Raw genomic sequence first — 27,758 nt, forward strand, 5'->3', positions numbered from 1 at the left:
GGCACATGTACAATATCAATAATAATAAAAAAGGCTTTTAAATACAACTCTAAGATATCCTTTATATATTAAACAGCTTACATAGGGATAAAATAAAAAGTAGGTTTAAACGTTTATATTGTTTTTTCATTACCAATAAAGCGAAAAATATTTAATCCATCCATCCATCCATCTTCTCACGCTTCTTCTCCCGAGGCCGGGTCGCGGGGGCAGCAGTCTAAGCAAAGATGCCCAGACTTCCCTCTCCCTAGCCACTTCTTCCAGCTCTTCCGGTGGACACCAAGGCGTTCCCAGGCCAGCCGTGAGACATAGTCTCTCCAGCGTGTCCTAGGTCTTCCCCGGAATCTCCTCCCAGTGGGACGCACCCGGAACACCTTCCCAGGAGGCATCCGGAACAGATGCCCGAGCCACCTCAGCTGACCCCCCTCGATGTGGAGGAGCAGCGGATCTAATCTGAGCTCCTCCCGAGTGACCGAGCTTCTCACCCTATCTCTAAGGGATCGCCCAGCCACCCTGCGGAGAAAGCTCATTTCGGCCGCCTGTATCCGGGATCTTGTCCTTTCGGTCATGACCCAGAGCTCATGACCATAGGTGAGAGTAGGAACGTAGATTGACCGGTAAATCGAGAGTTTTGCCTTGCGGCTCAGCTCTTTCTTCACCATGACAGACCGGTACATTGACCGCATTACTGCAGAAGCTGCACCGATCCGTCTGTCAATCTCCCGTTCTACCCTTCCCTCACTCGTTTACAAAACCCCAAGATACTTAAACTCCTCCACTTGCGGCAGGAACTCCCCACCAACCTGAAGTGGGCCAGCCACCCTTTTCCGACTGAGGACCATGGCCTCGGATTTGGAGGTGCTGATTCTCATCCCAGCCGCTTCACACTCGGCTGCAAACCGTCCCAGTGCATGCTGAAGGTCCTGGTCTGATGAAGCCAACACGACAACATCATCTGCAAAGAGCAGAGACAAAATCGTGTCGTCACCAAACTGGACACCCTCCGGCCCCTGGCTGCGCCTAGAAATTCTGTCCATAAAAATTATGAACAGAACCGGTGACAAAGGGCAGCCCTGCCGGAGTCCAACATGCACCGGGAACAAGTCTGACTTACTGCCGGCAATGCAAACCAAGCTCCTGCTTCAGTCGTACAGGGACCGGACAGCCCTTAGTAAAGGGCCCTGGACCCCATACTCCCGAAGCACCCTCCACAGGCCGTAGCGAGGAACAAAGTCGAATGCCTTTTCCAAATCCACAAAACACATGTGGACTGGTTGGGCAAACTGCCATGAACCCTCCAGCACCCCGTAGAGGGTATAGAGCTGGTCCAGTGTTCCACGGCCTGGACGAAAACCACACTGTTCCTCCTGAATCCGAGGTTTTATTATCGGCCGTATTCTCCTCTCCAGTACCCTGGCATAGACTTTCCCAGGTAGGCTGAGAAGTGTGATCCCCCTATAGTTGGAACACACCCTCCGGTCCCCCTTCTTAAAAAGAGGCACCACCACCCCGGTCTGCCATTCCAAAGGCACTGTCCCCGACCGCCACGCGATGCTGCAGAGGCGTGTCAGCCAAGACAGCCCCACAACATCCAGAGACTTGAGGTACTCAGGGCGGATCTCATCCACCCCCGGTGCCTTGCCACCGAGGAGTTTCTTTACTACCTCGGTGACTTCAGCTTGGGTGATAGACGAGTCCGCCTCTGAGCCCTCAGCCTCTGCTTCCTCAATGGAAGACGTGACGGCGGGATTGAGGAGATCCTCGAAGTATTCCTTCCACCGTCCAACGACATCCCCAGTTGTGGTCAACAGCTCCCCACCTCTACTGTAAACAGCATTGGTGGGGCACTGCTTCCCTCTTCTGAGGCGCCGGATGGTTTGCCAGAATCTCTTCGAGGCCAGCCGATAGTCCTTCTCCATGGCCTCACCGAACTCCTCCCAGGCCCGAGTTTTTGCCTCGACAACCACCCGGGCTGCAGTTCGCTTGGCCTGCCGGTACCCGTCAGGTACTGCCTCAGGAGTCCCACAAGCCAACCAGGCCCGATAGGACAACTTCTTCAGCTTGACGGCATCCCTTACTTCCGGTTTCCACCACCGGGTTCGGGGATTGCCGCCTCGACAGGCACCGGAGACCTTACGGTCACAGCTCCGAGCGGCCGCTTCGACAATGGAGGTGGAGAACATGGTCCACTCGGACTCAATGTCTCCGGCCCCCCTCGGGATCCGGTCAAAGCTCCGCCGGAGGTGGGAGTTGAAGATCTCTCTGACAGGAGACTCGGGAAAACGTTCCCAGCAGACCCTCACAGTACGCTTGGGTCTGCCAAGTCTGTCCAGCTTCCTCCCCCGCCATCGGATCCAACTCACCACCAGGTGGTGATCAGTTGACAGCTCCGCCCCTCTCTTTACCCGAGTGTCCAAGACATACGGCCGCAGGTCAGATGAAACGACCACAAAGTCGATCATCGACCTACGGCCTAGGGTGTCCTGGTGCCATGTGCACTGATGGACACCCTTATGCTTGAACATGGTGTTTGTTATGGACAAACTGTAACTAGCACAGAACTCCAATAACTGAACACCGCTCGGGATCAGATCAGGGGGGCCGTTCCTCCCAATCACGCCCCTCCAGGTGTCACTGTCGCTGCCCACGTGAGCATTGAAGTCTCCTAGTAGAACAACGGAGTCCCCAGTCGGAGCACTGTCCAGCACCCCTCCCAGAGACCCAAAGAAGGCCGGGTACTCTATACTGCCGTTTGGCCTGTAGGCACACACGACAGTGAGAGACCTCAAAAATATTTAAATTATTTATAAAGATTTTTAAATTATTAAATTCAGTATGCAGGTCATGTATAAAGAAAAGGTACTACATTATTTAAAAAAAAAATTGTTAAATAAGTATTTGTCTTAAAATTTTGTCAAGATGTGTGGTTTGCCCTGCAGGCATTATGCTTTTTTTTCCTAATGTATTTGTGATGAGTACAGTATGAGTATATCTCAATCTTATCAAAGTAGGCAAAAATATAAATTTAGTCTAAAGAACTGAAAAGTATTGATGTGCTGTATTAACAATGGAAAGCATTCAAAAGCCTTCTGGCGATTACTGGAATAGCAAAAACTCTTTAGATCTTTTCTGTAGATCCACTGTGCTCGTTTGCTTATTCATGATTTTTCACAATAGGAGTGTCATAGTCTTTAGTCCTGGTCAGGTATAAATGCAAGTGTTAAAGCAGGGAGGATGTCAGTTCATCAACTGGAAACAAACCAAACCAGCCATCATGACTATTGGCAAGGTAACATTATATGGTATAAACATTTGGATTGTACTCTGTTCGCTTGGACAAATATGTCTAACTCACTGTGATCCTCATAACCCAAACAGGTGATCTTCTATGAGGACAGGAACTTCATGGGGCGCTCCTATGAGTGCACCAGTGATTGTTCCGATATGTTCTCTTACATGAGCCGCTGCCACTCCTGCAGGGTGGAGAGCGGCTGCTGGATGGTCTACGACCGCACCAACTACATGGGAAACCAGTATTTCATGAGAAGAGGTGATTATGCTGACTACATGAACATGTGGGGCTGGGGCAACAACTACATCAGGTCCTGCCGCATGATCCCCATGGTATGTTATTAGGTCTGAGATATAAATTGAGAACTGATTGTATATGCATGCCCTAAGAAAATAAAAATTATATGTAAATGATGCTTTTCTTCCCAAACAGCACAACGGATCCTACAGAATGAGGATCTATGAGAGGGACAACTTCATGGGACAGATGAATGAGGTGATGGATGACTGTGATTCCTTCATGGATCGCTACCACTGGTCCAACGGCTGCATGTCCTGCAATGTGATGGACGGTCACTGGCTCATGTATGAACAGCCCCACTACAGAGGCAGGATATGGTACTTCAGGCCTGGAGAGTACAGGAGCTTCAGGGACTACGGTGGCATGAGGTTTATGAGCATGAGGCGTATCATGGACTCTTGGTATTAAAAGCAAACTGAGTGAGAGTATCAATAAATATATTTTCAATAAAACCCAGAAATGTGTATCATTTTTTTGTCTGTACAACCTCCCAAGCAGCACTGCAAAGTCAGTCACAGATCATAAGTGCATATAATTTTATAAAAAAAAATTATAACCCTAACCCTATCAAGCATTCTACAAGCCTCATACAATACAAAAGAAAATCTTAGTAAAAAAGAATGAAATTTCCTGAATGTTATGTTAATCGTGCAATTAAACTATCAAATGGTAACTGATAATCTGTCTGTCTTCAACAAACCTGGGCCCAAATTAAACTTGTAAATATTTTGTTGACTTTATGTTGCATTTTATAAGATCAAATCCCTATTTAAAATTTAGAAATCATTTAAAGGCATGTTAAAATGAATGTCTTTTTTCAAGGGGTGAATTTGGTACTTCTAAGAAAATGTGAACGCAGAAAAAAAAAATTGACTTTCAGGAATGCATTATTTTATGTTTAATGACAAACATCATGTTACCTTTAACTTTATGGCAATTTTAGGCTGCAGTCACATAGCAATGATCATTTAAACCTCATCGGTCAAGTTGCGGTTGTCCAACAGTAAATGGAGATTGAGGCATGTTTTACCAAAATCAATTACATTCATTTATGACCCCAAGTTGCAATGTTAAAAATATAATGTTACAAATGAACAATGTACTACAGAGGGGTTTTGATGCTGGATACTCACTAGTCAGTAGCCAACTAAACTGTAGTTTTCATTACCTTAAGTTGTTAAATCAAACAGGGGCAAGTGCAATTTGTTAGTTCAACACCACCTGTATGAAGCATTTATCATTTTTTCACATTTGTTGTTTTCATGGACAGAAAGACATGAAGTGATTTGTGGGGTTTGTAATTCATTAGCACAAAATCAAGTTCCAGCCTACAATCTTCTAAAATTGTGTTTGGGTTACTAAAATTCTCTATTATTAGAGACACTATGCTAAAACAGTGTTTTTATTTTAAACAGTGGGTTAAAAGTGCAGCCTCATATTCAACACCTCCCTGTGCATAAATGTCTTGGTTCACTCAAAAAAATAAAAACAACAATAAATTATTTACCCATAACATATAAAACGTAACATATAAAACGTGAAATGTGCATCAGGTCATGTTATATTCCAAACAATTAAGAAATAACAAAAAGGGTTATTAAATTAAAATAAATGTCTTATTCAATTATTTTAAATCAATTCATTATTTTTGGCACATGTACAATATCAATAATAATAATAATTATAAAAAAGGCTCTTAAATACAACTCTAAGATATCCTTTATTTATTAAACAGCTTACATAGGGATAAAGGAAAACGTAGGTTTAAACGTTTATATTGTTTTTTCATTACAAATAAAGCAAAAAATATTTAAATTATTTATAAATATTTTAAAATTATTAAATTCAGTATGCAGGTCATGTATAAAGAAAAGGTACTACATTATTTAAAAAAAAATTTTTTAAATATGTATTTGTCTTAAAATTTTGTCAAGATGTGTGGTTTGCCCTGCAGGCATTATGCTTTTTTTTGTTTCTAATGTATTTGTGATGAGTACAGTATGAGTATATCTCAATCTTATCAAAGTAGGCAAAAATATAAATTCAGTCTAAAGAACTGAAAAGTATTGATGTGCTGTATTAACAATGGAAAGCATTCAAAAGCCTTCTGGCGATAACTGGAATAGCAAAAACTCTTTAGATCTTTTCTGTAGATCCACTGTGCTCGTTTGCTTATTCATGATTTTTCACAATAGAAGTGTCATAGTCTTTAGTCCTGGTCAGGTATAAATGCAAGCGTTAGAGCAGGGAGGACGTCAGTTCATCAACTGGAAACAAACCAAACCAGCCATCATGACTATGGGCAAGGTAACATTATATGGTATAAACATTTGGATTGTACTCTGTTCGCTTGGACAAATATGTCTAACTCACTGTGATCCTCATCACCCAAACAGGTGATCTTCTATGAGGACAGGAACTTCATGGGGCGCTCCTATGAGTGCACCAGTGATTGTTCCGATATGTTCTCTTACATGAGCCGCTGCCACTCCTGCAGGGTAGAGAGCGGCTGCTGGATGGTCTACGACCGCACCAACTACATGGGAAACCAGTATTTCATGAGAAGAGGTGATTACGCTGACTACATGAACATGTGGGGCTGGGGCAACAACTACATCAGGTCCTGCCGCATGATCCCCATGGTATGTTATTAGGTCTGAGATATAAATTGAGAACTGATTGTATATGCATGTCAGAAGAAAAGAAAAATTATATGTAAATGATGCTTTTCTTTCCAAACAGCACAGAGGATCCTACAGAATGAGGATCTATGAGAAGGACAACTTCATGGGACAGATGAATGAGGTGATGGATGACTGTGATTCCTTCATGGATCGCTACCACTGGTCCAACGGCTGCATGTCCTGCAATGTGATGGACGGTCACTGGCTCATGTATGAACAGCCCCACTACAGAGGCAGGATGTGGTACTTCAGGCCTGGAGAGTACAGGAGCTTCAGGGACTACGGTGGCATGAGGTTCATGAGCATGAGGCGTATCATGGACTCTTGGTATTAAAATGCAACCTGAGTGAGAGTATCAATAAATATATTTTCAATAAAACCCAGAAATGTGTATCATTTTTTTGTCTGTACAACCTCCCAAGCAGCACTGCAAAGTCAGTCACAGATCATAAGTGCATATAATTTGATAAAAAAAATTATAACCCTAACCCTATCAAGCATTTGTCAAGCCACATACAATACAAAAGCAAATCTTAGTAAAAAAGAATGAAATTTCCTGAATGTTATGTTAATTGTGCAATTAAACTATCAAATGGTAACTGATAATCTGTCTGTCTTCAACAAACCTGGGCCCAAATTAAACTTGTAAATATTTTGTTGACTTTATGTTGAATTTTATAAGATCAAATCCCCATTTAAAATTTAGAAATCATTTAAAGGCATGTTAAAATTAATGTCTTTTTTCAAGGGGTGAATTTGGTACTTCTAAGAAAATGTAAACGCAGGAAAAACCAACATTACTATCAGAAATGCATTATTTCATGTTTAATGACAAACATCATAATATCTTTAACTTTATGGCAATTTTAGGCTGCAGTCACATAGCAATGATCATTTAAACCTCATCGGTCAAGTTGCGGTTGTCCAACAGTAAATGGAGATTGACGCATGTTTTACCAAAATCAATTATATTCATTTATGACCCCAAGTTGCAATGTTAAAAATATAAGGTTACAAATGAACAATGTACTACAGAGGGGTTTTGATGCTGGATACTCACTAGTCAGTAGCCAACTAAACTGTAGTTTTCATTACCTTAAGTTGTTAAATCAAACAGGGGCAAGTGCAATTTGTTAGTTCAACACCACCTGTATGAAGCATTTATCATTTTTTCACATTTGTTGTTTTCATGGACAGAAAGACATGAAGTGATTTGTGGGGTTTGTAATTCATTAGCACAAAATCAAGTTCCAGCCTACAATCTTCTAAAATTGTGTTTGGGTTACTAAAATTCTCTATTATTAGAGACACTATGCTAAAACAGTGTTTTTATTTTAAACAGTGGGTTAAAAGTGCAGCCTCATATTCAACACCTCCCTGTGCATAAATGTCTTGGTTCACTCAAAAAAATAAAAACAACAATAAATTATTTACCCATAACATATAAAACGTAACATATAAAACGTGAAATGTGCATCAGGTCATGTTATATTCCAAACAATTAAGAAATAACAAAAAGGGTTATTAAATTAAAATAAATGTCTTATTCAATTATTTTAAATCAATTCATTATTTTTGGCACATGTACAATATCAATAATAATAATAATTATAAAAAAGGCTCTTAAATACAACTCTAAGATATCCTTTATTTATTAAACAGCTTACATAGGGATAAAGGAAAACGTAGGTTTAAACGTTTATATTGTTTTTTCATTACAAATAAAGCAAAAAATATTTAAATTATTTATAAATATTTTAAAATTATTAAATTCAGTATGCAGGTCATGTATAAAGAAAAGGTACTACATTATTTAAAAAAAAATTTTTTAAATATGTATTTGTCTTAAAATTTTGTCAAGATGTGTGGTTTGCCCTGCAGGCATTATGCTTTTTTTTGTTTCTAATGTATTTGTGATGAGTACAGTATGAGTATATCTCAATCTTATCAAAGTAGGCAAAAATATAAATTCAGTCTAAAGAACTGAAAAGTATTGATGTGCTGTATTAACAATGGAAAGCATTCAAAAGCCTTCTGGCGATAACTGGAATAGCAAAAACTCTTTAGATCTTTTCTGTAGATCCACTGTGCTCGTTTGCTTATTCATGATTTTTCACAATAGAAGTGTCATAGTCTTTAGTCCTGGTCAGGTATAAATGCAAGCGTTAGAGCAGGGAGGACGTCAGTTCATCAACTGGAAACAAACCAAACCAGCCATCATGACTATGGGCAAGGTAACATTATATGGTATAAACATTTGGATTGTACTCTGTTCGCTTGGACAAATATGTCTAACTCACTGTGATCCTCATCACCCAAACAGGTGATCTTCTATGAGGACAGGAACTTCATGGGGCGCTCCTATGAGTGCACCAGTGATTGTTCCGATATGTTCTCTTACATGAGCCGCTGCCACTCCTGCAGGGTAGAGAGCGGCTGCTGGATGGTCTACGACCGCACCAACTACATGGGAAACCAGTATTTCATGAGAAGAGGTGATTACGCTGACTACATGAACATGTGGGGCTGGGGCAACAACTACATCAGGTCCTGCCGCATGATCCCCATGGTATGTTATTAGGTCTGAGATATAAATTGAGAACTGATTGTACATGCATGTCAGAAGAAAAAAATAATTATATGTAAATGATGCTTTTCTTCCCAAACAGCACAGAGGATCCTACAGAATGAGGATCTATGAGAAGGCCAACTTCATGGGACAGATGAATGAGGTGATGGATGACTGTGAATCCTTCATGGATCGCTACCACTGGTCCAACGGCTGCATGTCCTGCAATGTGATGGACGGTCACTGGCTCATGTATGAGCAGCCCCACTACAGAGGCAGGATGTGGTACTTCAGGCCTGGAGAGTACAGGAGCTTCAGGGACTACGGTGGCATGAGGTTCATGAGCATGAGGCGTATCATGGACTCTTGGTATTAAAAGCAACCTGAGTGAGAGTATCAATAAATATATTTTCAATAAAACCCAGAAATGTGTATCATTTTTTTGTCTGTACAACCTCCCAAGCAGCACTGCAAAGTCAGTCACAGATCATAAGTGCATATAATTTTATAAAAAAAATTATAACCCTAACCCTATCAAGCATTCTACAAGCCTCATACAATACAAAAGCAAATCTTAGTAAAAAAGAATGAAATTTCCTGAATGTTATGTTAATTGTGCAATTGAACTATCAAATGGTAACTGATAATCTGTCTGTCTTCAACAAACCTGGGCCCAAAATAAACTTGTAAATATTTTGTTGACCTTCTGTTGCATTTTATAAGATCAAATCCCCATTTAAAATTTAGAAATCATTTAAAGGCATGTTAAAATTAATGTCTTTTTTCAAGGGGTGAATTTGGTACTTCTAAGAAAATGTAAACGCAGGAAAAACCAAAATTACTATCAGAAATGCATTATTTCATGTTTAATGACAAACATCATAATATCTTTAACTTTATGGCAATTTTAGGCTGCAGTCACATAGCAATGATCATTTAAACCTCATCGGGCAAGTTGCGGTTGTCCAACTGTAAATGGAGGTTGACGCATGTTTTACCAAAATCAATTACATTCATTTATGACCCCAAGTTGCAATGTTAAAAATATAAGGTTACAAATGAACAATGTACTTCAGAGGGGTTTTGATGCTGGAAACTCACTAGTCAGTAGCCAACTAAACTGTAGTTTCATTACCTTAAGTTGTTAAATCAAACAGGGGCAAGTTAATTAAGAAATAACAAAAGCGTTATTATATTAAAATAAATATCTTATTCAATTATTTTAATTCAATTCATTTTTTTGGCACATGTACAATATCAATAATAATAAAAAAGGCTTTTAAATACAACTCTAAGATATTCTTTATATATTAAACAGCTTACATAGGGATAAAATAAAAAGTAGGTTTAAACGTTTATATTGTTTTTTCATTACAAATAAAGCGAAAAATATTTAATCCATCCATCCATTCATCTTCTCCCGCTTATCCGAGGCCGGGTCGCTGGGGCAGCAGTCTAATCAAAGATGCCCAGACTTCCCTCTCCCTAGCCACTTCTTCCAGCTCCAGGGGAGACACCAAGGCGTTCCCAGGCCAGCCGTGAGACATAGTCTCTCCAGCGTGTCCTAGGTCTTCCCCGGGGTCTCCTCCCAGTGGGACGCGCCCGGAACACCTTCCCAGGAAGGCGTCCAGGAGGCATCCGGAACAGATGCCCGAGCCACCTCAGCTGACCCCCCTCGATGTGGAGGAGCAGCGGATCTAATCTGAGCTCCTCCCGAGTGACCGAGCTTCTCACCCTATCTCTAAGGGATCGCCCAGCCACCTTGCGGAGAAAGCTCATTTCGGCCGCCTGTATCCGGGATCTTGTCCTTTCGGTCATGACCCAGAGCTCATGACCATAGGTGAGAGTAGGAACGTAGATTGACCGGTAAATCGAGAGTTTCGCCTTGCGGCTCAGCTCTTTCTTCACCACGACAGACCGGTACATCGACCGCATTACTGCAGGAGCTGCACCGATCCTTCTGTCAATCTCACGTTCCGCCCTTCCCTCACTCGTGAACAAAACCCTAAGATACTTAAACTCCTCCACTTGCGGCAGGAACTCCCCACCAACCTGAAGTGGGCAAGCCACCCTTTTCCGACTGAGGACCATGGCCTCGGATTTGGAGGTGCTGATTCTCATCCCAGCCGCTTCACACTCAGCTGCAAACCGTCCCAGTGCATGCTGAAGGTCCTGGTCTGATGAATCCAACATGACAACATCATCTGCAAAGAGCAGAGACGAAATCGTGTCGTCACCAAACCGGACACCCTCCGGCCCCTGGCTGCGCCTAGAAATTCTGTCCATAAAAATTATGAACAGAACCGGTGACAAAGGGCAGCCCTGCCGGAGTCCAACATGCACCGGGAACAAGTCTGACTTACTGCCGGCAATGCGAACCAAGCTCCTGCTTCGGTCGTACAGGGACCGGACAGCCCTTAGTAAAGGGCCCCGGACCCCATACTCCCGGTGCACCCTCCACAGGCCGCCGAGAGGAACACAGTCGAATGCCTTTTCCAAATCCACAAAACACATGTGGACTGGTTGGGCAAACTCCCATGAACCCTCCAGCACCCCGTAGAGGGTATAGAGCTGGTCCAGTGTTCCACGGCCTGGACGAAAACCACACTGTTCCTCCTGAATCCGAGGTTCTACTATCGGCCGTATTCTCCTCTCCAGTACCCTGGCATAGACTTTCCCAGGTAGGCTGAGAAGTGTGATCCCCCTATAGTTGGACCACACCCTCCGGTCCCCCTTCTCAAAAAGAGGGACCACCACCCCGGTCTGCCATTCCAGAGGCACTGTCCCCGACCGCCACGCGATGCTGCAGAGGCGTGTCAGCCAAGACAGCCCCACAACATCCAGAGACTTGAGGTACTCAGGGCGGATCTCATCCACCCCCGGTGCCTTGCCACCGAGGAGTTTCTTTACTACCTCGGTGACTTCAGCTTGGGTGATGGACGAGTCCGCCTCTGAGCCCTCAGCCTCTGCTTCCTCAATGGAAGACGTGACGGCGGGATTAAGGAGATCCTCGAAGTATTCCTTCCACCGTCCAACGACATCCCCAGTTGAGGTCAACAGCTCCCCACCTCTACTGTAAACAGCATTGGTGGGGCACTGCTTCCCTCTCCTGAGGCGCCGGACGGTTTGCCAGAATCTCTTAGAGGCCAGCCGATAGTCCTTCTCCATGGCCTCACCGAACTCCTCCCAAGCCAGAGTTTTTGCCTCGACAACCACCCGGGCTGCAGTTCGCTTGGCCTGCCGGTACCCGTCAGCTGCCTCAGAAGTCCCACAAGCCAACCAGGCCCGATAGGACACCTTCTTCAGCTTGAAGGCATCCCTTACTTCCGGTTTCCACCACCGGGTTTGGGGATTGCCGCCTCGACAGGCACCGGAGACCTTACGGTCACGGCTCCGAGCGGCCGCTTCGACAATGGAGGTGGAGAACATGGTCCACTCGGACTCAATGTCTCCGGCCTCCCTCGGGATCCGGTCAAAGCTCCGCCGGAGGTGGGAGTTGAAGATCTCTCTGACAGGAGACTCGGCCAAACGTTCCCAGCAGACCCTTACAGTACGCTTGGGTCTGCCGAGTCTGTCCAGCTTCCTTCCCCGCCATTGGATCCAACTCACCACCAGGTGGTGATCAGTTGACAGCTCCGCCCCTCTCTTTACCCGAGTGTCCAAGACATACGGCCACAGGTCAGATGAAACGACCACAAAGTTGATCATCAACCTACGGCCTAGGGTGTCCTGGTGCCATGTGCACTGATGGACACCCTTATGCTTGAACATGGTGTTCGTTATGGACAAACTGTAACTAGCAGAAAAGTCCAATAACTGAACACCGCTCGGGTTCAGATCAGGGGGGCCGTTCCTCCCAATCACGCCCCTCCAGGTGTCACTGTCGCTGCCCACGTGAGCATTGAAGTCTCCTAGTAGAACAAGGGAGTCACCAGTCGGAGCACTGTCCAGCACCCCTCCCAGAGACCCCAAGAAGGCCGGGTACTCTATACTGCCGTTTGGCCCGTAGGCACACACGACAGTAAGAGACCTCAAAAATATTAAAATTATTTATAAAGATTTTTTAATTATTAAATTCAGTATGCAGGTCATGTATAAAGAAAAGGTACTACATTATTTAAAAAAAAATTGTTAAATAAGTATTTGTCTCAAAATTTTGTCAAGATGTGTGGTTTGCCCTGCAGGCATTATGCTTTTTTTTCCTAATGTATTTGTGATGAGTACAGTATGAGTATATCTCAATCTTATCAAAGTAGGCAAAAATATAAATTCAGTCTAAAGAACTGAAAAGTATTGATGTGCTGTATTAACAATGGAAAGCATTCAAAAGCCTTCTGGCGATTACTGGAATAGCAAAAACTCTTTAGATCTTTTCTGTAGATCCATTGTGCTCGTTTGCTTATTCATGATTTTTCACAATAGGAGTGTCATAGTCTTTAGTCCTGGTCAGGTATAAATGCAAGCGTTAAAGCAGGGAGGATGTCAGTTCATCAACTGGAAACAAACCAAACCAGCCATCATGACTATGGGCAAGGTAACATTATATGGTATAAACATTTGGATTGTACTCTGTTCACTTGGACAAATATGTCTAACTCACTGTGATCCTCATCACCCAAACAGGTGATCTTCTATGAGGACAGGAACTTCATGGGGCGCTCCTATGAGTGCACCAGTGATTGTTCCGATATGTTCTCCTACATGAGCCGCTGCCACTCCTGCAGGGTGGAGAGCGGCTGCTGGATGGTCTACGACCGCACCAACTACATGGGAAACCAGTATTTCATGAGAAGAGGTGATTATGCTGACTACATGAACATGTAGGGCTGGGGCAACAACTACATCAGGTCCTGCCGCATGATCCCCATGGTATGTTATTAGGTCTGAGATATAAATTGAGAACTGATTGTATATGCATGTCAGAAGAAAAAAAAAAATGTAAATGATGCTTTTCTTCCCAAACAGCACAGAGGATCCTACAGAATGAGGATCTATGAGAGGGACAACTTCATGGGACAGATGAATGAGGTGATGGATGACTGTGATTCCTTCATGGATCGCTACCACTGGTCCAACGGCTGCATGTCCTGCAATGTGATGGACGGTCACTGGCTCATGTATGAACATCCCCACTACAGAGGCAGGATGTGGTACTTCAGGCCTGGAGAGTTCAGGAGCTTCAGGGACTACAGTGGCATGAGGTTCATGAGCATGAGGCGTATCATGGACTCTTGGTATTAAAAGCAAACTGAGTGAGAGTGTCAATAAATATATTTTCAATAAAACCCAGAAATATGTATCTTTTTTTTGTCTGTACAACCTCCCAAGCAGCACTGCAAAGTCAGTCACAGATCATAAGTGCATATAATTTGATAAAAAAAAAATTATCATCCTAACCCTATCAAGCATTGTACAAGCCTCATACAATACAAAAGCAAATCTTAGTAAAAAAGAATGAAATTTCCTGAATGTTATGTTAATTGTGCAATTAAACTATCAAATGGTAACTGATAAGACATCTGTCTTCAACAAACCTGGGCCCAAATTAAACTTGCTAATATTATGATGACTTTATGTTGAATTTTATAAGATCAAATCCCCATTTAAAATTTAGAATTCATTTAAAGGCATGTTAAAATTAATGTCTTTTTTTAAGGGGTGAATTTGGTACTTCTAAGAAAATGTGAACGCAGAAAAACCTAATTTACTATCAGAAATGCATTATTTTATGTTTAATGACAAACATCATGTTACCTTTAACTTTATGGCAATTTTAGGCTGCAGTCACATAGCAATGATCATTTAAACCTCATTGGGCAAGTTGCGGTTGTCCAACAGTAAATGGAGATTGACGCATGTTTTACCAAAATCAATTACATTCATTTATGACCCCAAGTTGCAATGTTAAAAATATAAGGTTACAAATGAACAATGTACTACAGAGGGGTTTTGATGCTGGGAACTCACTAGTCAGTAACCAACTAAACTGTAGTTTTTATTACCTTGAATTGTTAAATCAAACAGGGGCAAGTGCAATTTGTTAGTTTAACACCACCTGTATGAAGCATTTATCATTTTTTCACATTTGTTGTTTTCATGGACAGAAAGACATGAAGTGATTTGTGGGGTTTGTAATTCACTAGTACAAAAACAAGTTCCAGCCTACAATCTTCTAAAATTGTGTTTGGGTTACTAAGATTCTCTATTATTAGAGACACTATGCTAAAACAGTGTTTTTATTTTAAACAGTGGGTTAAAAGTCCAGCCTCATATTCAACACCTCCCTGTGACATAAATGTCTTAGTTCACTCAAAAAAATAAAAACAACAATAAATTATTTACCCATAACATATAAAACGTAACATATAAAACGTGAAATGTGCATCAGGTCATGTTATATTCCAAACAAAACATTATATAATTAAGAAATAACAAAAAGCGTTATTATATTAAAATAAATATCTTATTCAATTATTTTATTTCAATAATTTTTTTTTTGGCACATGTACAATATTTCAATTCATTTTTTTTTTGGCACATGTACAATATTGATAATAATAAAAAAAGGCTTTTAAATACAACTCTAAGATATACTTTATTTATTAAACAGCTTACATAGGGATAAAATAAAAAGTAGGTTTTAAACGTTTATATTGTTTTTTCATTACAAATAAAGCCAAAAATATTTAAATTATTTATAAAGATTTTTAAATTATTAAATTCAGTATGCAGGTCATGTATAAAGAAAAGGTACTACATTATTTAAAAAAAAATTGTTAAATAAGTATTTGTCTTAAAATTTTTGTCAAGATGTGTGGTTTGCCCTGCAGGCATTATGCTTTTTTTTCCTAATGTATTTGTGATGAGTACAGTATGAGTATATCTCAATCTTATCAAAGTAGGCAAAAATATAAATTCAGTCTGAAGAACTGAAAAGTATTGATGTGCTGTATTAACAATGGAAAGCATTCAAAAGCCTTCTGGCGATAACTGGAATAGCAAAAACTCTTTAGATCTTTTCTGTAGATCCACTGTGCTCGTTTGCTTATTCATGATTTTTCACAATAGGAGTGTCATAGTCTTTAGTCCTGGTCAGGTATAAATGCAAGCGTTAAAGCAGGGAGGATGTCAGTTCATCAACTGGAAACAAACCAAACCAGCCATCATGACTATGGGCAAGGTAACATTATATGGTATAAACATTTGGATTGTACTCTGTTCGCTTGGACAAATATGTCTAACTCACTGTGATCCTCATCACCCAAACAGGTGATCTTCTATGAGGACAGGAACTTCATGGGGCGCTCCTATGAGTGCACCAGTGATTGTTCCGATATGTTCTCTTACATGAGCCGCTGCCACTCCTGCAGGGTGGAGAGCGGCTGCTGGATGGTCTACGACCGCACCAACTACATGGGAAACCAGTATTTCATGAGAAGAGGTGATTACGCTGACTACATGAACATGTGGGGCTGGGGCAACAACTACATCAGGTCCTGCCGCATGATCCCCATGGTATGTTATTAGGTCTGAGATATAAATTGAGAACTGATTGTATATGCATGTCAGAAGAAAAGAAAAATTATATGTAAATGATGCTTTTCTTCCCAAACAGCACAGAGGATCCTACAGAATGAGGATCTATGAGAGAGACAACTTCATGGGACAGATGAATGAGGTGATGGATGACTGTGATTCCTTCATGGATCGCTACCACTGGTCCAACGGCTGCATGTCCTGCAATGTGATGGACGGTCACTGGCTCATGTATGAGCAGCCCCACTACAGAGGCAGGATGTGGTACTTCAGGCCTGGAGAGTACAGGAGCTTCAGGGACTACGGTGGCATGAGGTTCATGAGCATGAGGCGTATCATGGACTCTTGGTATTAGCTAAAATGTGATATAAAGTGACAATAAACACATTTGAAACATTACTCAGTACAAATGAATTGTGCCTTTTGTCCAATTTATTCTTAGCTAATGTTACTTTCTGCCAGAATTGTCAGCCTACTACAGTATATGCTCTTAACAAGTTTTTATTTTTGAAAGGTGAAACAATTGTTCTATTTTAGTTAAAATGGTACTTCAAAATAATTGTTACACTAATGACATCAACACTTATTTCCGATTTGTATTGCCTTTATAAATCCAGTAAGCAGTCCAGACATCCACCGTGCTGCTCTGATTGTTTATCTCACAGTTTGGCTTTTCATTCTTCTTCTGATCACAGCCTGCCCAGCCAGAACTTCATGCTGAGAATGAGTGTTGCAGCTTTTGACTGTGAAAGACCATGGGTCTGTGCTGTTTCTGGAAGCTTTTTTTAGGTTCACAGAGCAGAAGAATAAAGCTAACTGGTGGCAATTGCATGTTAAGGGCAGCTGCCTTCACTGAACCTAGCAAATACATGGTATCAGTACAGTCAATTTGTCATGCACATATGAATTATTTGCAGGGGATATGAAAAGTCTACTGTATATTTAGCTTCACACATCATTTGAAAGTATTAAACTTGGCTTGGAGATTCAGAATCCATTTGTGTCAAGTCCAAAATGTCAGTGGCTCACTCCTTAATAAAGGTGTCATGAACACAAGTATAGCAAGTTGCTCATTCTTTAAAGTATCATCAGTTTGATCTACCAAAACAGAGACAAACCGTCTTCTTTATTTCACATACAGTTTCTTATATTGCAAAAATCGAACTGTTTTGTGGATGAATACTAATCTCAGAATCTTTGGTTTTTGTATTATCTATATCAGCAAGTACCTATGGGATTTTAGAATTGTTTCCTTGATTTTTTGAGTCATCAGTCACATTAGTTTTGAAAATAAATTACCGTATAAAGCGCACCCATATATAAGCCGAAAGCTGAATTTTCAAATATTTTCATTTTGAACATAAATAAGCCGCACCTGTCTATAAGCCGCACTGTCTACACTAATGTACTTTACACAGGCTTTAACGAAAGACACGTTACACACGGTGTAACAGGTGAAATATTTTGCGCTTCCTTTAGGAGCATAGCGGTATTTTGGGAATAGCCTGGCACTGCATTTTTCCGCTATTACTGCATGTGTGCAAGATGAGGATTACGTCCTTATTATTTTCTGATGCTTATTTCTAAGTTTCCTTTAACTAACCCGTAACGCTGTTGCCAAGAAAAATAAAAAAGCACGAGTTTTGGAAACCTGTCTGTGCTTATATGATTTTTGTTGTAACTGGAGTTAGCGAGCTCTCCCTTCACCCAGACTCAACGCGCTACAACGGCTTGTATCTAAACAGTAGCCTACCAAGTAAGTCATTGTTCACCGTCTTCCTCCTTCCTTTCACAACTATTTCTCTGGAGAGTTTATCTTTTGGCATCACCGTGCGTTTAAAAAAAACTTTTTTTTCTCCCGATGCCGTGCAGCTCAGAACACAGGTGAAGTGCGTTTTTTAGTTTCCGTTCGGAAATTTAATTGGTCTAATGTTATGGGGCTCAGTTTTTTGGCTTAAAGTTTGTGAAACCGGGAAAAACCCAGGAAAAATTCACAAATAAGCCCCTTCGTTGTTTAAGCCACGGGGTTCAAATCATGGGAAAAAAGTAACGGCTTATAGTCCGAAAAATACGGTAGTCTTCCATTTAATAGTGCACTTTGTCTAAAATCCGATTTCATTTGAGATAGTGTCAGATTGCAAGACTGAAATAGTCTACAATTAGTCTATGCAAATACTCATTCAAATTCCGATCCACAGCCAAGTTATGGAAACTGCTACATGCTGCCATACTCAAATTACACCTTGGGTTTAAAGTCTGAAAATGTCAAACTGATTCTAAGAATGCATGAGGAGAATATGTCCTGATTTTAAGCTGCATTTAGCATCAAGAAGAACTCACGGTATAGATTCAAATTTGTTTTATTGTACACATTTTATTTTTTATTTCTATCAGAAATTAGATGCTGTCAATCAAACTCACTTCATGAAATAAACATAAGTAATACAACTGTAACTTTATTTTCCTTTTTTTTTTTCATATTTATTTTTCATATTTTTCATAATAAGTCAATTTAATAATGACTATAATAACTTACAGGAACTCTGAGTACCCAAAATTAGGCTGGTAAGTTTATGAGTATGAACTTCAGTTTAAATGTTACCCCCATTTTTTCCCATTAAATTAAATATGTCAGCACATAAAATCTGTAATCAAAGCCAATAATGAATTTAAAAGAAAATAAAAAAAAAATTTAATGCAAGATTTTTGGGATATTTGTGAAAAACCATTAAACCTCAATAAAAGGTACTGAACTGAGAGAACAACTGCAACGACATCACAAAAAAATGGAAGGTCATCTAACCTACTCATTGAGAAACAGTAATTATAGAGCATTTATAACAACTGAAAAAGCAATGAAGTAACGAAGTTAGATATGGTATTTTCTAAAAGGATGACGATGCAAACAAGTGAAAAGTGAATAGTCCTGTATTACAAAAGACAATTGCAAAGTGTTTAGAATAGCATCAAAGCTCCGTATGTCCACAGTGTTCTCTTTTGCTTGCTCCGTAGTTTGCACAGTAGATGTGCCATATGCTTTCGTCCTGTCTAGGTATAAATACAACAGTTGAAACAAGCAGGAGGTGAGTTCACTAGTTGGAAACGGCCTGAACAAACCAAATCAACCATCATGACTATGGGCAAGGTTAGTACCATAAGATTCGTTTGAAATAATTTTTAGATGTAAACTAGAAATGAATAGCTATGCTACTGTGTTTGCTTGAACAAATTTCCCTTAACTAATTTTGTTCCTCATATCCCAAACAGGTGATCTTCTATGAGGACAGGAACTTCATGGGGCGCTCCTATGAGTGCACCAGTGATTGTTCCGATATGTTCTCCTACATGAGCCGCTGCCACTCCTGCAGGGTGGAGAGCGGCTGCTGGATGGTCTACGACCGCAACAACTACACGGGAAACCAGTATTTCATGAGGAGGGGCGAGTACGCTGACTACATGAACATGTGGGGCTGGGGCAACAACTGCATCAGGTCTTGCCGCATGATCCCCATGGTATGTTATCAGATGTAATGTCTGTTTTAGGATACCTACAGTATACCCCAGTAGATGTTTTTACCCTAAAATGACACTGTTTGTTTTCTTCCCAAACAGCACAAAGGATCCTACAGAATGAGGATCTATGAGAAGGACAACTTCATGGGTCAGATGAATGAGGTGATGGATGACTGTGATTCCTTCATGGATCGCTACCAATGGTCCAATGGCTGCATGTCCTGCAATGTGATGGACGGCCACTGGCTCATGTATGAGCAGCCCCACTACAGAGGCAGGATGTGGTACTTCAGGCCTGGAGAGTACAGAAGCTTCAGGGACTACGGTGGCATGAGGTTCATGAGCATGAGGCGTATCATGGACTCTTGGTAATAAAAGCCAATGGAGCTAACAACAAATGCATTGGAAATAAATCCACAAATTGAATGCAATGTATGGTTTCTGATTTTATTTTTTTAAGTACCATATCTTTAAAAATCAACTCAAAATAAAATTTCTTTATACCACACCTGGCAAAACAGGTTGTTAATTTGAAAAAAATGATTTATTCCAAAAGAGCTACTAAAAAATAAAGTGATTCAAGCAGCTGTGAGTTAAAGGCTTTGCTCAAGGGCTCAATTTTGAATAAAAAATTAGTTGACAATTAAACATTTAAATTGGGGAACAAGTTCCAAATCTTTTCAAGGCAGGCAGTTTCAGTTCTTATACTGGGGAACTAATATTGTGTGCTCTGTGTAATTTTCGATTACTTAGGTGAAGCTATAGGGCTAGAATTGCACTTATGTCTTACTCTTTTTTGTTTAAAAGACTAAATGTTCATTAGAGAAATACTTAGTGTAAATATGAATACCATTAACTTTTATAACATGAAAAAACCCTAGAACCAGAGATGGTTAGACATAAGTGTGTGGTCTTTATGTTGTGGATATTTATAGTAAAGTACTGTCAGGGCCTGTGGCTGCAATAGATTGTGAGTGGAAGACTGACAGGTTGAAATCAGTGGCTAAGCTGAAAGCTGAAACAGAATCAGAGACTAAGACAGAGCTGATGATAGAAACTAGAAGGAAGACTAAAGATGACCTACTGTAACAATGATTGGAGGAAATACAGGTTTGGAGACCATGACCAAGCCATGCCAGTACAAAAAAGTAGTCAATTAATAAAGAGTAGTTAAACAGGGACTGAGACTGAGAGTGAGGAGCGAGGACAAAATTAAATTAAGGATCTAGAGAAAATAAGACCCAACAATAACAAGGATAGGAATAAAAGCCAAAGATAATAAATAATCATAAAGGAAATGAGCCAGTAGAAGTTGTTGAGTTATTAACAAAGGGATAAGGAGATTTTGGCGAGAGGTGGTGATTTTGACAATATATTTAAGAAGCTGTGACTCATGACAGGACCAAACTCAATGAAGGTGAACCTACCAAGGAACCACTCTAGAGGATCCTTGCCTAAGACAGGCAATGAAGTAAAATTTGTAAGAATCATGTTTCTCACCTTATCAGTTAAGACTTTAAACTAAATGATGGTTTCCCCGCACAAATAGACAAAGGCACAATGATCAAAGCCACAGGTCTTGAAACAGAGGCTGGGTGGAATATCAAAAATATGTATTGTAGAATAGGTAGCTAAGAGGCGATTTTACAGTCAGGATTCTCTGAGGTGTAGGGGGATCATGGCCTTGGAAAAATTACAGCAGTAAAGGGTTCCTGGAGGCAAGAATTGTTGAAAATTAGTAGCTCCTATATCAAGCACGCCAAATGTTATGGAGTTTCAAGCACATCCTACTATTAAAAGTGGGAAAAAATAAACATGTAAAAGCAAAGGAAGGTGTTTGCCTGTAAACTCTCCTAGTGGGCTGTGAGGGAATATTTGTCACTCAGCTCATGAGCTCACCTATTTTGTACAAACTCTTTAACTTTAAGTATGAATGATCAATGACTAAAGTTTAATGATGAATAATAAATGGTTGGGGAAAGTTCAATTCTAGTTGAATCCAAGTGAATTTAAAGAGCAATGCTCTTTCAAGTGAATTAAAAAGTGTCTGGTTTACCTATAGACCATTGTGATTATGTTTATAAGCCAGAAAGACAGTCTCTTTTTGATATAAAAACTCCACGTCTTTTTCTTCAAATGAAGACGTCCAGCCACTGTCTGGTCTACATACAATAGCACTTTAAGAGAGGATAAGATAAGATAAAATATACCTTTATTCATCCCACAGTGGGAAAATTTCTGTGTTACAGCAGCAAAGAAAAAGAAATGTGCAAATATATAAAAAGTATTATATAAAACATAATACAGTTTATACAACACAATGTATAAATACAATAGCAGAAAAAGAGACCGCCAATAAGTATTTACGCTATCAAAGATATTGCACATAGGTAATATTGCACAGTTTAAAATGATTGTTATTGCACATTTATTGCATATAAAAAAAAATCAATAAATAAAAAATGTTATTTGTGAATTTTACACCCTCGTGAACAGCTTCTATGTCAAGCGATAGTTTAACAAAAGTAGATCTTATTTTTGGCAAGAAAGACCTAAAAATAAATTTTTTACATCCAATTTAACATCCAATTATATGTTTGGTTATCTCTGGAATACTTTCATAATAAACTAATGCTAAACATCTCTTTAGCACAGATACTACTGTTTGCATCTATTCTTTTATACTGGTATATTGTAATGATTTATATTTCCACTATCTGGTGTCATCAGGACAGAATGGTATTAACTTTTGATCCTTGTTCCACTCAAAATTTCTTTAATTAATTATTTTGTGAAGTTTATTTTATTGCCAATGGTGATTTTGACTTAGACAGTTTATTTGACATTTAGTATAAATCTGTTTTAATGCATGAACAAGTGGATAAGATGTGACTTTAGTGAAAATCTTTGGTAAATTTACATAAAAATTTTAAAACCATCAAAGCTAATAGACAGCTGAAAGCAAGATTTACATCTAACAAAAAATTAATTAAAATAAAAGTAAATGGCTCAAAGAGGTACTGTATATAAGATACAATGCCTAAAGTATTAGAATAAAAGTTCTATTGTGGAAGATTCTAAAGACTTCTGGAGACCTGGCAACTTTCAGCTTTTCATGGGACACTCACTGTTGCTTAGTCAGTTGTTTTGTACAATAGAAGGCATATAGTCTTTAGTCCTGCTCAGGTATAAATGCAAGGGTTAAATCAGGCAGGACAGGAATTTAGCAACTGAAAACAGCTGGGACAAACCAAACCAAACCAACCATCATCACCATGGGAAAGGTAACCACTTTGTTTGAAAGGATTTTTAAAAAAATCTTAATTTTGTTGAACAAATTTGCATAGCTGATTTTGACATTTACCCTCCGGTACCCTTTTTTTAATGCTAATTCTGATCCTCAACACTCAACAGGTTATCTTCTATGAGGACAGGAACTTCATGGGGCGCTCCTATGAGTGCACCAGTGATTGTTCTGATATTAACTCTTACATGAGCCGCTGCCACTCCTGCAGGGTGGAGAGCGGCTGCTGGATGGTCTATGACCGCACCAACTACATGGGAAACCAGTATTTCATGAGGAGGGGCGAGTACGCTGACTACATGAACATGTGGGGCTGGGGCAACAACTGCATCAGGTCCTGCCGCATGATCCCCATGGTATGTTATTAGATGTAATGTCTGTTTTAGGATACCTACAGTATACCCCAGTAGATGTTTTTACCCTAAAATGACACTGTTTGTTCTCTTCCCAAACAGCACAGAGGATCCTACAGAATGAGGATCTATGAGAAGGACAACTTCATGGGACAGATGAATGAGGTGATGGATGACTGTGATTCCTTCATGGATCGCTACCACTGGTCCAGCGGCTGCATGTCCTGCAATGTGATGGACGGTCACTGGCTCATGTATGAACAGCCCCACTACAGAGGCAGGATGTGGTACTTCAGGCCTGGAGAGTACAGGAGCTTCAGGGACTACGGTGGCATGAGGTTCATGAGCATGAGGCGTATCATGGACTCTTGGTATTAAAAGCAATTAGGTTTATTCATGTACACTTTGCAAATTGTACACTTAATAAAAAACCTTATCAAAAAAGCTAATCTGTATTATTTTAATTATTTTTTTATTCTTTTTTTAAATGTGGAGAATTCACTTAGATGTGTTCAGAACTAAATCTGGGCAACAGCCAAAAATTATGAAAAGTTGGAATCTGACCAAAAATGAAGTAATTAAGAAACATAATTAAGAAACTTAAACCTACAACTTCAGCAAATCAATTTGGAAATATTTGTATTATTATACTTTCTATTTTCTGCCAAGTCTGCATACAAAATAAAAACCAATTTGATAAAGAGGCAGTTTATCAAACATAATTGTATAAACATTGAGTCTGCCTGAATATTTGCTGGTCTACAGGACAACTATGCTCAGTAGCCATACATACTATGGTGTTAAAATTCTTTAAATATAATCCCAATGCATGCTTAACACAGATTCATTTAGAACACTGAATAGAGAGAAATGGGCAGAAAGAAATTCACACCAGTATGTGTAGTAAATCTGGCAGCTGAGGTTTATTGTATGTACAATGTACCAATAAAAATATTACTTATTTTTAATTGTACTTTCAATGACTAAATGCCCTGCCTGACCTGGTAAATGCAATACTGCACAACTCAAACTGCACAGAAGTACAAACATATACATACAATATTAGTAAGATATGCAGTTTTTATAACACAAAGATTTAACTAGCATGAAGTACAAGAACAATCATTAAAAATGATAAGTCAGTATCTCAATCTTTAACACAGCAAAACACTTTAAATAGTGTAATTACTGACAATATTAAGATACTGTTTATGGAGAGGCATTAATAATAATAATTATAAGTAATATATCATAGTACAGTATAAGATAATTTAAAAAAAAAAGGTTTACCAAAAGTAATTAATAAATGATTATATTTTTAAAATAGAATTTTCAAAATGTTGCTACTGAACATTAAAAAATGCCAAAAATAAATAAGAAATAGAGAAATAAACCTAAATGATTGAGTGTGTAGATTAGTAATTAATTATATGGATCCATGTCTGGTCTAGAAGCCTCAAGAAGTCCGCTACTGAATCCAGTCTGTAGGTTGTATCACCAACCAGCCACCTGATTACTAACCACACCTGTTACCTGTTTAATCATTTTTCATCAGTCTAGCCAGACTTTGGAAGGTATTGAAGCTCTCATATAAATAACACTTAAGCATTCTTTGTGTTTATAGATTCTTGCTTTTCTCCTTAATGTATAATTGTGATTTTCCTGTGGTGTTGTATATTTGCCCAATCGACCCCTGCCTGCTTACTCTTAAGGATTTATATATATATATATATATATTTGCATGTTTAAATAAAGGTCATGCTTCATAACATTGTGTATTGTGACTATAACTCTCATCTTTTGGGAAATGTTATGTTATATTTAGAATACACACTTAGACCTTTGGTAAAATATCTGTTTCTAGATGTTTTTTCCTTAGAATGATTAAAAAGGTTTAACAATAAATAATAAAAAGAAAAATAATAATAATAATAATAAAAATAAAAATCCTTATTACAAAAGACATTTTTGTTTCAGACATACTGTATGTATACATAGAAGGATAAATGTCAGAATATTTGTATTTTTTTAAATTGTACAAATTCTGACAAATACAAATGTTCATTAACCTTTTACTAGTACAGTATGTTGCAGATCCCCCCCCCCCCCCCCCCCCCCGAAAAGAATGAAGTTTGCTTTGGGCTTATTATTACCTTTTATTTGCATGTAATATGTGCAAATAAAAAAGCAATTTTAAAAACATTTTAAAATATGAACAAATTAGTCTTGCATGAAAAAAAGAAAATCCTGGATGTTTGGATGACATTACTTTCAATAGAAGTAACATGTCAAAATAGCTCATATATGTATTGAGGATGAAAGAAAACTAAAGAAAAAAGTACCATATGCTTTTTTTCCAGAAAAGAAATTCTAAAGACTTCTGAATGACCTTTTTACAGGTAAATGGAGCAAAAGCTGTATAGTTACTGATTGGCTTGTGTGACTTGTTGCTTGGTCAGGAGTTTGCATAATAGGAGGCACCTAGCATGTGATCCTGCCCTTGTATAAAAGGCGGGTTTAAACCAGGCAGGATGTCAGTTCACACTTGGGCACTAAACAGCTGTCATAACGATGGGGAAGGTAAAGATTTGTTTGATGTAAAAATAATAGTAACAGATTAAATGTAATATTAAATTCAACTGTTTACTTTTGCTCAAACAGGTGATCTTCTATGAGGACAGGAACTTCATGGGGCGCTCCTATGAGTGCACCAGTGATTGTTCCGATATGTTCTCCTACATGAGCCGCTGCCACTCCTGCAGGGTGGAGAGCGGCTGCTGGATGGTCTACGACCGCACCAACTACATGGGAAACCAGTATTTCATGAGGAGGGGCGAGTACGCTGACTACATGAACATGTGGGGCTGGGGCAACAACTGCATCAGGTCCTGCCGCATGATCCCCATGGTATGTTAATGTGAAAATTTGGGTTTTAAAATATTGTGCATTTCTTAGTTAACTGACTCTTACATTTCCCAAACAGTATAGAGGATCTTACAGAATGAGGATCTATGAGAGGGACAACTTCATGGGACAGATGAATGAGGTGATGGATGACTGTGATTCCTTCATGGATCGCTACCAATGGTCCAACGGCTGCATGTCCTGCAATGTGATGGACGGTCACTGGCTCATGTATGAACAGCCCCACTACAGAGGCAGAATGTGGTACTTCAGGCCTGGAGAGTACAGGAGCTTCAGGGACTACGGTGGCATGAGGTTCATGAGCATGAGGCGTATCATGGACTCTTGGTACTGAAAAACCTTTCACTGAAAATTTTTTAATAAAATTTCCATAATCATAAAATCAGTATTTTTTGTCTGTGTTTTTATTTTCTCACAAAAGCACACTGTTAAAATAAGTATAAAATAGCAGTAATGGGTGTTAAGTTTGTATTAACTATGTGTGCATCATAACCAAAAAACACAGACACTTTTTATTTATTTGTATTTAAGTAGACTTTTTGCAACAAAAATCCTGCAAAAAATATAAAATTTTCTTTAGAATAATTTAAGCAAAAAAAAAAAACTTGAATTTCAGTATTTTATTTATTTGAACAAATTAATGCATATTCAAGCTTCATACTCACCTTTAATTGAAAGCACATGGCATCAACTTGAATAGCCAACATATAAAGTGTCAAATGCTGTCCCTTTCACTCTCTCGAAAAGTCCCCATAACCTAGAAACACATGCTCTAATCACATTTTTCATATTACAGTCCCCAACTTACAATGGATATACATTACAATGACACCATCAAAAATCTAAAATATTTTCCAAAAAAAAAGTGCTTACCTTCCCAAAAATCTTAAAGAATGGTGCTCATTATAGGTTAGTATACTGTAATTTGCTTTTAATTTAACAAATGCCAGTACATATCTTTATCGTAATGTATAAACTTTACAGTGAGTAGTGGAAGCTAGGCTGAGAGAAGAGGTGACCAACTGTGAGCAACAGTATTGTTTCATGCAGACTAAATGCACTACAGACACAATATTTGATTTGAGAATGTTGATAGAGAAGTAAAGAGAAGGTCAGAGGGAGTTGCATTGAGTGTTTGTGGATTTAGAGAAAGCATACGACAGGGTGCCGAGAGGGGAGTTGTGGTACTGTATGAGGAAGTCTGGTGTGGCAGATAAGTATGAGATGGTGGTTCAAGGTGGAGGTTAGACTGCATGAAGGATCGGCTCTGAGCCCTTTCCTG

At 39.4% G+C, this 27,758-nt stretch overlaps 6 protein-coding genes and 1 pseudogene across 10 annotated transcripts; all 7 read left to right on the plus strand.

The window, feature by feature from the left end:
- Nucleotides 1-3,372: 3,372 nt before the first annotated feature.
- LOC310721472 (gamma-crystallin M2-like) lies at nt 3,373-4,036 on the plus strand. The gene is made up of 2 exons (XM_083533194.1): nt 3,373-3,624; nt 3,725-4,036. The coding sequence occupies exons 1-2, from the start codon at nt 3,406-3,408 to the stop codon at nt 3,998-4,000; spliced, it is 495 nt and encodes a 164-aa protein (XP_083389320.1). The 5' UTR covers nt 3,373-3,405; the 3' UTR covers nt 4,001-4,036.
- Nucleotides 4,037-5,850: 1,814 nt separating this feature from the next.
- On the plus strand, nt 5,851-6,612 carry LOC310721464 (gamma-crystallin M2-like). The gene is made up of 3 exons (XM_083533184.1): nt 5,851-5,899; nt 5,989-6,234; nt 6,335-6,612. The coding sequence occupies exons 1-3, from the start codon at nt 5,885-5,887 to the stop codon at nt 6,608-6,610; spliced, it is 537 nt and encodes a 178-aa protein (XP_083389310.1). The 5' UTR covers nt 5,851-5,884; the 3' UTR covers nt 6,611-6,612.
- Nucleotides 6,613-8,463: 1,851 nt separating this feature from the next.
- LOC310721491 (gamma-crystallin M2-like) lies at nt 8,464-9,257 on the plus strand. The gene is made up of 3 exons (XM_083533233.1): nt 8,464-8,510; nt 8,600-8,845; nt 8,946-9,257. Exons 1-3 carry the CDS (start codon nt 8,496-8,498, stop codon nt 9,219-9,221), a joined length of 537 nt encoding a protein of 178 aa, XP_083389359.1. The 5' UTR covers nt 8,464-8,495; the 3' UTR covers nt 9,222-9,257.
- Nucleotides 9,258-13,332: 4,075 nt separating this feature from the next.
- On the plus strand, nt 13,333-14,122 carry LOC310721492 (gamma-crystallin M2-like; annotated as a pseudogene). The gene is made up of 3 exons (XR_014538295.1): nt 13,333-13,379; nt 13,469-13,714; nt 13,811-14,122. The product of XR_014538295.1 is annotated as a gamma-crystallin M2-like (transcript).
- A 1,857-nt stretch (nt 14,123-15,979) lies between these two features.
- Nucleotides 15,980-24,519, plus strand: LOC310721204 (gamma-crystallin M2-like). 3 transcript variants are annotated; one of them, XM_083532613.1, is made up of 3 exons: nt 15,980-16,025; nt 23,309-23,554; nt 23,654-24,519. In XM_083532613.1, exons 1-3 carry the CDS (start codon nt 16,011-16,013, stop codon nt 23,927-23,929), a joined length of 537 nt encoding a protein of 178 aa, XP_083388739.1. In that variant the 5' UTR covers nt 15,980-16,010; the 3' UTR covers nt 23,930-24,519. The 3 variants fall into 3 exon arrangements, with proteins under 3 accessions (XP_083388739.1, XP_083388738.1, XP_083388740.1); XM_083532612.1 differs by lacking the exon at nt 15,980-16,025 and adding an exon at nt 19,475-19,526; XM_083532614.1 differs by lacking the exon at nt 15,980-16,025 and adding an exon at nt 23,113-23,178.
- Nucleotides 19,477-20,320, plus strand: LOC310721205 (gamma-crystallin M2-like). Its single transcript, XM_083532615.1, has 3 exons — nt 19,477-19,526; nt 19,649-19,894; nt 19,994-20,320. The coding sequence occupies exons 1-3, from the start codon at nt 19,512-19,514 to the stop codon at nt 20,264-20,266; spliced, it is 534 nt and encodes a 177-aa protein (XP_083388741.1). The 5' UTR covers nt 19,477-19,511; the 3' UTR covers nt 20,267-20,320.
- Nucleotides 23,126-26,858, plus strand: LOC310721208 (gamma-crystallin M2-like). Of its 2 annotated transcripts, none has more exons than XM_083532622.1 (3): nt 23,126-23,178; nt 26,213-26,458; nt 26,535-26,858. In XM_083532622.1, exons 1-3 carry the CDS (start codon nt 23,170-23,172, stop codon nt 26,808-26,810), a joined length of 531 nt encoding a protein of 176 aa, XP_083388748.1. In that variant the 5' UTR covers nt 23,126-23,169; the 3' UTR covers nt 26,811-26,858. The 2 variants fall into 2 exon arrangements, with proteins under 2 accessions (XP_083388748.1, XP_083388747.1); XM_083532621.1 differs by lacking the exon at nt 23,126-23,178 and adding an exon at nt 26,033-26,131.
- Nucleotides 26,859-27,758: the final 900 nt, after the last annotated feature.

The sequence above is a fragment of the Silurus aristotelis genome, assembly GCF_946808225.1.
Source record: "Silurus aristotelis genome assembly, chromosome: 27".
In the NCBI taxonomy this organism is placed as follows: Eukaryota; Metazoa; Chordata; class Actinopteri; order Siluriformes; family Siluridae; genus Silurus; species Silurus aristotelis.

Excerpts from the sequence above, each read along its gene's own strand:
- LOC310721205 (XM_083532615.1), top strand. Across the intron at positions 19,895-19,993 it reads CTTGCCGCATGATCCCCATG|CACAAAGGATCCTACAGAAT; the intron begins GTATGTTATCAG and ends CTTCCCAAACAG.
- LOC310721472 (XM_083533194.1), top strand. The coding sequence starts at position 3,406 with ATGGGGCGCTCCTATGAGTGCACCAGTGATTGTTCCGATATGTTCTCT. Across the intron at positions 3,625-3,724 it reads CCTGCCGCATGATCCCCATG|CACAACGGATCCTACAGAAT; the intron begins GTATGTTATTAG and ends CTTCCCAAACAG.
- LOC310721464 (XM_083533184.1), top strand. Across the intron at positions 6,235-6,334 it reads CCTGCCGCATGATCCCCATG|CACAGAGGATCCTACAGAAT; the intron begins GTATGTTATTAG and ends CTTTCCAAACAG.
- LOC310721204 (XM_083532613.1), top strand. Across the intron at positions 23,555-23,653 it reads CCTGCCGCATGATCCCCATG|CACAGAGGATCCTACAGAAT; the intron begins GTATGTTATTAG and ends CTTCCCAAACAG.
- LOC310721208 (XM_083532622.1), top strand. Across the intron at positions 26,459-26,534 it reads CCTGCCGCATGATCCCCATG|TATAGAGGATCTTACAGAAT; the intron begins GTATGTTAATGT and ends TTTCCCAAACAG.
- LOC310721491 (XM_083533233.1), top strand. Across the intron at positions 8,846-8,945 it reads CCTGCCGCATGATCCCCATG|CACAGAGGATCCTACAGAAT; the intron begins GTATGTTATTAG and ends CTTCCCAAACAG.